Here is an 8,208-nt window from a genome sequence, read left to right on the forward strand (position 1 = left end):
AAAATTACGAAATAATTCAAAATAATTTTGAAAATTTAGAATATTTATAAAACTTTAAAAAATTAAAAAGATATAAAAATTTAAAATTTTCTAAAATAATAATTCGGGATTTAATTAGTGCTTTAAATTTATCATACTAAGTATACTTTTTTTTTTGCTTTGAAAATAATTTCAAATATATATAATTCTAAATTGAGTTAGATTGATAAAATAAAAATCGTGAACTCGATTAACTTAAAAAATTTTCACTTAATTCAACTTAATTCAACTTAATTCGATCAACCGCTCACTCATTGTCTAAAAAGAGTATTTTTATCGGTTTCCGTTGACGGCGGTGGACCAAATCCTCTACTTCCTCCTTTCCTTCCCTCTGTTATCCTTTTTTTTCTTTTGTTCTTCCCCCGTTGTTTTCTCCCTCTTCCCGTGCCGGTGGGTCATGCTTTGGGTTTCCCCCTCTCACTAGTCGATGCTCTCGGGTGCCGCCACCCACCTACCTCTTCTCCACCATCCTGTATTCCTTCTGTCCCTCCCTACCTTTCTTTTCTTTCTCCTCTCTTCTTTTCCCTCTCTTTTTTCTCCTCACTGCCAGCTCCTCCTTTTCCGGTTGTGGAAGACAGATTTCTCTTTTCTCGGCATAACAAAAGTACCCAATGGTTTCCTTTGGGTCCTCCCCTGAAGAGGTTTTCTCGAGCCTTAAGAGGCTCATGTTTCTCAAATTCTACGTGTTTTATTTCTCGAGTCCTCTAGAGCTCATTTCGACTATTTTGTTTTTTAGCAACTGCATATATGTTGTTTTCAGGTTTGCTATGTTGTATCCATCACCACCGGAGAAAGGACATGGAAAGGGGCTCAACAATTCAAGGTGATGTGTTCACTTGTTTGCTGGCAACTTTCGTCTCAACAGGTTAAATTCATCCATGGAGTGGCTTGAGTCTTACTTTGCTCTCTTTGAGGTGATGAAGACCTCATACAAGTGTAGTTTGTTCTTGTTTGGTGTGCGACTTGATTTTATATCAAGCTTGCATTCCATATCTTTAATTGTAATCTCGTCTAACTTTCCAATGTTCCTGTATCTCTACCTTTGTACTGTTACAATCAATAATATTATATTTCCAGAAAAAATAATTAATTAGAGTAAATCAGGTGAAGACGAAAAATAAAATCATCAAACTTGAATGTTCCTTCATGAGGTCACAATCTGAACTGCTAAAAGATCACACCGTTCCTTAAATTAGCGTACTTACCTAAGCTACAAATCTATCAAACAAACCCTTACCCTAAACGTCGGTTTAAAATCGATATTTAAACAAAAGACACATCGACTTTTGATTAACGTACGTTGGTCAGAATTTCCAGGAGTTGATAAATTTCTCCTTCCCTAGCCTAATAACACACATAATTATTATCAGCTACATGGTAGAATACATGCATTACCCTTATACAACTCATTTAATCAACTGAAAAAATTGTTATGATTTCTGCAGAACAAACTTCTCATACAGTGCGAGGATTTCTTTCTTGTTTGGATTACGCAGCCCAAGCAATTCCGCCCCAAAATTATGTTTCGTCAGTTCCTGCTTAAGTTTTTGTACTGTGAACTTCGTATAATCCTCCTGATTGTTTTGCGGATTCTGGTTGTCATCACCCCCTTTGAACACTGATCCACCATCACCTGACTGTGAATACAAAACGGGGCTAGTAGTGCTCCTGGACTTCTTATTTGCTCTTAAAATTCTATCACTCATGTCTATATCTTGCACAGATCCCACCCCCATTTCCACATCATCTGCCCTCAATCTCTTTCCATGGGAAGCAGTTCTGAGCTTACTATCCAATGCCGTTTCATTGAGATGAACAGAAGTCAACTCCTGCTGAAGTGAATCGAGTTTTGCCTGTGCAGCTTGCAGCTGAAGAGAAAGTACTTCGGCCCTTTTGTTTGCATCTGCATGAGCCACACGTTCAGAGTCCAAAAGATCTTGAAGGACTTTGACTGTGCTAGATCTTTGATCATTGTTTGTCTTCAATAATGACTCGATCTCTTTCTCCCTCTCTTCAACTCTAGCTTCTAGCAAACCGACTTTTGAAACTGCATCCATCTCTGACAAACGTATCCTATGTAGTTCATCCTCCAAGTCTGTTTTCTGTCTCTCCAAGTTCTCAATTTGCCTCTCGGCCCTCTCAATCTGAGCCAATCTTTCCATTGCCATCCTTTGTATCTCGCTTTTCTCCTTTTGAGCAGCTACTGCTTCTGCCCGTGCTCTATCAGCCAATTCTGTAGCTTTCTTTGCTTCTTTCTCAGCTGATCTACACCTTTCTTCAACTTCTGCAAACCTCTTGAACTCGGATGAGTACTTCTGCTCCAAATGGGTCTTCTCCTGTTCCAATATCTTCGTTTCTCTCTCAAATGACAGAGCCTTGACATTAGTATTTTCTACCTTGTCAATTAACTCCCTGATTTCAACCTTTAGTGAGGATACTTCTGTGTCATAACTCTTAATCTTTGCCTCAGCAGCCTGCAGAGCATTTCCCATTGTTAAATACGGCAACCTTTGAAAATACACAGAACCACATGCAACTTCAAAGATAAAGTCAAATTGAAAAATGTATGCCTCGTAAACCAGTTAGTGTGATGTTTACATGCAGTGGTTGATTGAGTGTCATTTATAAATCATAGTTAAGAATAAGTAACCATATTCCAATGCATTACATGTAGAATGCATATATAGAAATGAATAATCATAAGAAGCTAACTTTCAACTCCAACTTCAGAGTTGTCAAGGACTGCTCAGCATGCTCAATCTTTGCTGACATCTCCTTTATTTCCTCTTCCTGCAACAAATTCATAAGTACAAAAACAAATCAAATTTTCTTGCTGCACATTACAGTAGCATAAAAACAGGATTGAGTGAACAAAAATGTGTATGAAAGTGAGGTGAGAAATAGGGCACCTTATCAGCCAATGTATGTGAAAACTCTTCTCTTAGAGTATCTTCCCTAAGTTGAGTTTCCTTGCTTGAGCGCTCTTGCACAATTGCTGCCTTCTCCAGAGCTGCTTTTGCCTCTCTAACAGCAAAGTCATACTTCCTTTTCCACTCCTCCGCCTCCTCTTGTGCAGACTCGGCTTGCTCCTTAGCAGCAGCCAGCCTAGCTTCAGCAGCAGTGCTCCGCGACTTGAGCACTTCAATTTCTGAGGTGGCCTGATCTTCTTTGGATTTCTGCTTCGACAACACCTGATCATATTTTCTTCTCCAGTCTAACGTTTCTTGCTTGGCAGAATCTACTGCTTTCATTAAACTAGAACATCTTTCCTTCAGTGAACTGTTATCAGCTTGTAAATTATTCATACGGTTCGCATATTCATCAGCAAGTTTCTTTTTGTCATTGATAGCATCATCATATCGCTTCAGATATTCGGATTTATATTTCTCACTATCCTCCAGTTGCTTGCTGAGTAACTTCATCTTATCCTCAATTGAACGACATTTCAATATGAGGGAGCTCTTCTCTGATCCAATCTGATCTATAAGTCTCTTGGTTAAATCCAGTACCGGCCCCTCCATACTGATAGACAGCATAAAAAGATAAAATTTAATATCCAAAAGTAGACACCTAAGCCCCAGAACACCTGGAACGACCATCTTAATGAAAAAAAAAATTGATACAAACCTTTGCTGTAAAAATACAGCCAGTTTCTGCCATTTTCCAGGGCCATGGTATGATGCTTCATACTCAGATAGAAGAGCATCAAGAACCTGCATATAACATTTTAGTCAAACCCGGTGAATGGCATCATTTGGAAAAACCCATTATCACATAATATCATAGGAAAAATCGAACTTTCCATAGGATAAAAAAAAAAGAGGTAATAAATTATAACTGAAAAGGAAAGCCAAAAGAAGACAACTCCACTTAGGTAGGCTGTTAACTAGCCTTCATCCTTACAATATTTGTGATCTAAAATCTAAATCTGGAATATCATCTCAAACGGAAGATAATGAGAAGAAACAAAGTTGCACAATTAGGTCAAAGTCCTTTGCAAGAAGAATAAGGACAAGCGGATAATGACCACTTACCTTCACAACATTATCTATACTTGCATCAGAGGCATGGCAAGCTGCTCTCAACCTCTTTCCCATGCTTTCTATGGCATTTGAACAACGCATATCCGCTTCCATAAATGCATTCCTTTTATAATCCTGCATAAATGACCAACCCATAATTTGAGGCAAAACATTCATTTTGTAACATAGAAATAAAGACTTAGCCTACAAATGTAACCTTTGAGTTACTGCATACCTCAAATGCCTTTCTGAAGAATTTCTTTAGAAGCTCCTCGAATTTCTTTCTCATCGAACCAACCCCTACAGCACTGGCATTGTATGCAGCCAGCGCTCTTTGAATTGCTTCTTCATGGGCTTCCCTCAATGCCACCTAGGACCATCAAGATTAGAATTGTAAAAATTTATCAAAACAGCCACACAACAATTATGATAAAGACATCACTTACCTCATCAGGTGGTTTTGTACGGTCAAAAGTTGACATATAAATCTCCGCAGCAGAATCATATGCCCTCCGACACTCAGCTTCTTCAACACTCTGAAAATAACACTATTAACCCTGTTTGGTTCCACTTAATGACATATCCCATAGCATTTCCAGATAAAGGTAACTAACCTGCCATGAGGAAGATATTGTGGGCACAGCACCATTATTCAAAGCATCCAGATATGATTGTGTGATACCAATAAGAACAGGCCCTGTCAGTACAGTACCCCCAACCTGCTTCGGCCTCGTTCTCTCAAAAACAAACTTTGTCAATGCATCAAGCCCAGCTCGAAATTCAGGTCTCAGTTTGTCAAGCTACACACAAAACCTAAGGTCTTAATAAAGAAATTATACATGCTAAACGAAAAAGACAGTCCGCAATGGGTGAGGGAAGGAGAAAGAGGAGGCAAAAGGATGATAAAAAATCAGAGAGGGAATAGCATATATGAGAACAGTTGGATACTGACCGAAATTTGATCAAGCCTTTGCAGATCATTTTCATTGTTCAAAGGCCTCACAAGGGTAAAGCATTCTCTATCAGGAAATAAAGCTCGAATAGAGTCTCGGATCTATCAACAATTAAACATAAATGATCAGTGTCTATCACATAATTTGCATGCATAACCATGCAACAAATTTTGCATATTAATCAATAAGACACTTTAAAGACACTTCGTTTTCATTTGTCATCAAGCTTCCACAGAATTAATTGATTTCTTTTACTTCCCCAATTAAAATTTATGTTAAGACTTGCCTCATTTTTGGCAGCTATATCCTTCCCACTACCTTGAACTGGCCGCAAAGCAAGTTCTAGGTAGTCACGGGGAGTTATTTTCCTATTATCCTCCACCAAATCCAGATAAAAATCCTGCAAGAAGAATATTTTAAAATAGAGAACTTAAGAAAGTAGATTTGACAACCATAAGAACATAACATCCATAATAAAGAACTAAACACAGGATAACCAACAATAAAACAGATTTTAAATGGGTCTGTTTGTAGTCAAATATTACCCTTAGAAGCCAAACAAAGATGGGGGAGAATTGCCCTAGTTCAGAAGCTGAGGTTGTTCTTCCTCCAGCTTTAACTCGAATATGTTTTGTCATCTGAGTGACAAGAGAAAGACGATCCAGTGCAGCTTCATCTATACCTCCCATCTAAATATCAGAAGTAGACAATCAAAACTTGGGGAAATGGTAAAAAGACCCTCATTAACAAGCCAGTCCAAAGGAAAAAAATATCAATACTTTCTTTAATAAAATACAGACCTGGTTGTAGATGAACATACTAGATAAGAGGACAGCTAATGAAAAAATCTGTGTGCTGTATGTTCCCTGTCAAGTTTACAAGATACAAGCATAAGTCAAAACAATCAAACTACTTAATAACCAATCCATTGTCAAAAAGGTAAGCGAAAACAAACTGTTTGATCATAGGCATCTATTCCTTCAGAATCTAACAGCAAAAGATTGTACTCAGTTCCATCAAGAGCAGTTCTCTTTAATGGTGCACTCCACAACCAAAGCCCTTTTGTACACGGACGATGAGTTGGTGCTACTTGAAATCCACTACTCCTTCCAAGTAGCTATAGCAAATAAAAAATAAAAAATCAAAGGCTGATTCAAAAAAAAAAAAAAAAAAACAGATGCCATACAAGGTTCAATTAGGGAAAATCATTTACAATTACATAATATTTAACCATGAAACCAAACATAGCTCAAATATCCACCCTCTGCAAAGATTGAGAACAAAAGGATACAAGCTAAACCATCTCAAATCTAGGTCTATCGAAAATGATAAACAGCTGGTCAGACTTGGATCATTCAACTAAGTTTTATAGTAGCATTTGCATTAAACTCCCATGCACAGAGTGAACATGTTCACATCGGACGCATAAATATAAGTATCTCTTCACTCATGCTCGCTTATAAATTGTAACTCAAAAACTATAATTACCTCTACCTAAGATCTTTCTAGAAAGCATAGTACTCAACCTCGTTGGTTGTATCTTTATAAGCTGAAATGCACTTGCAGAAACTTAAATTTGATGTTGATATCACGGGTATAATAAATGAAGGCTTCTAAAAACAGAAAATTTAAACCAAAATGCTACATTCCACACTTGATCCCTTTAAAACCCTAAATTTACGGCATCCCTACTACTAAAGTCACAAACCTTAGAATTCGTTATTTCGCCTACGAAAACACCGAAAGAACATAAATTTCCTCCAATTTGTCTTCAAAACAAGTAAACAGAAAATATAAATAAAATTACCTGATTTAAAATAAAGCTCTTGCCTTGACGAGCCCGGCCACAGACCGAAACGACCCCAATTGGTTCCCTAACAAGCTGCAAAGCCGCGACCGCTTCCGGATCCATCCGGAACTTCCCTTTCTCGTCACAGTACAACAACCGAATCGGCCTTGCGGGACCCGTCACCGGGGCGGCCGACACAGACGCTGATGCAGACGCCGAATGACCGAATGACTGCGGCGACACATCGACGGTGGAGTCCTTTCCCATACCAAAAAATCTCATCATCTTTTCTTGAGATCCTGCGTTGTTCACTTAATTTTTCTCTCTAATTTCTCTTCGCTTTTGATTCTAATTTAGAAAGTTTATTGGGGACTATGTTCTTGCAACGTTATATTGGGTTTTCCACCCCACAGAGAAAGGTTTCAAATTGGGGAGGGAAATGAAGCGATACACGCTTATGGGCTTTTATTATTTTATATTGACGGTGATGAATACGAAATTACGCTGATGTACTTGATTTCTTTGTTTAATGCGCGTGTAGCGTAAGGGTGTTTTAGTCTTTCCATTTGCTTAGTCTCATACGCTGAACGACAGCTTGTTAATAAAGGAGTTTTCGGATTTTCTTTTTATTCAAGAGTTTATTCTTTTAGGTTTTTTTTTTTTTTGGTGGCCAAGAGTTTATTCTTTTAGTTTATTTCTTACTTCCTTCTTGACTTTAGTCTTTATTAATGAATATAAAACTAAGATATTTTTTAACCCCAAAGAAAACTAAGTTATGTATAAAAGGATAAACTGTCAAAATATTCACTTTTATTTGTATTAGGTTGTATTTTAATTATTTATATTTAAAATGTTACATTTTAGTCACTTATATTTTTATTTTGTTACGAAATGGTCATTCTGTCGTTAAGATCTATTACCTTCTAAACGATAGTCCAATGTGGTAATTAAAATGGGTTTTAAATACCATCGTAGATGTCCAACCAAATAAATTAATTGATTTTTTAATTAAATAAATTTAATTGATTGAATTTTCTAAATTAATTAAAAGAAAATATTAATTTGGTTTCCCGAAATAATCAAGACCAATGCATTAGATTCATCCTTGAACCGGAAAAAAAATAATACTTAGTCTTTTTTTCTGTTTTGGTTTTTGTTTCCATTTCAACTAAAAAAAATCATTCATTTTCATAATTATCTTTATTGAACCAAAATACTAGAAAGTAAATTAACAAAAAAAAAAAGCCAAATGTTGCTTCTTTTTAGACCGGAGTAAATTGGGTTTTAGGGCAAAATTTTATATTCTAGTCTTATTAAAAAAAATTAATTTTTCTCATCCACGTTGGCATTTAAAACCTATTTTAATTATCATGTCAGATTGCCATTTGGGAGGTGATAAATATTA

At 36.7% G+C, this 8,208-nt stretch overlaps 1 protein-coding gene across 1 annotated transcript; it reads right to left on the reverse strand.

The window, feature by feature from the left end:
- Positions 1 to 1,301: 1,301 nt before the first annotated feature.
- On the reverse strand, positions 1,302 to 7,282 carry LOC108465221 (uncharacterized). Its single transcript, XM_017765543.2, has 14 exons — positions 6,822 to 7,282; positions 5,970 to 6,131; positions 5,815 to 5,880; positions 5,560 to 5,703; positions 5,301 to 5,414; positions 5,014 to 5,115; positions 4,676 to 4,861; positions 4,508 to 4,597; positions 4,297 to 4,431; positions 4,074 to 4,196; positions 3,667 to 3,752; positions 2,949 to 3,561; positions 2,752 to 2,829; positions 1,302 to 2,513 (listed from the first exon to the last, which is right to left on the reverse strand). Exons 1-14 carry the CDS (start codon positions 7,086 to 7,088, stop codon positions 1,470 to 1,472), a joined length of 3,210 nt encoding a protein of 1,069 aa, XP_017621032.1. The 5' UTR covers positions 7,089 to 7,282; the 3' UTR covers positions 1,302 to 1,469.
- Between the last annotated feature and the right edge of the window lie 926 nt (positions 7,283 to 8,208).

Source organism: Gossypium arboreum, chromosome 6 (assembly GCF_025698485.1).
Source record: "Gossypium arboreum isolate Shixiya-1 chromosome 6, ASM2569848v2, whole genome shotgun sequence".
Classification (NCBI taxonomy): domain Eukaryota; kingdom Viridiplantae; phylum Streptophyta; class Magnoliopsida; order Malvales; family Malvaceae; genus Gossypium; species Gossypium arboreum.

Coding starts and splice junctions, on each gene's coding strand:
- LOC108465221 (XM_017765543.2), bottom strand. CDS start 7,088: ATGATGAGATTTTTTGGTATGGGAAAGGACTCCACCGTCGATGTGTCG. Junction 5,881..5,969: donor TAGATGCCTATGATCAAACA/GTTTGTTTTCGC, acceptor TAAACTTGACAG/GGAACATACAGCACACAGAT. Junction 4,197..4,296: donor TCTTCAGAAAGGCATTTGAG/GTATGCAGTAAC, acceptor TCATTTATGCAG/GATTATAAAAGGAATGCATT.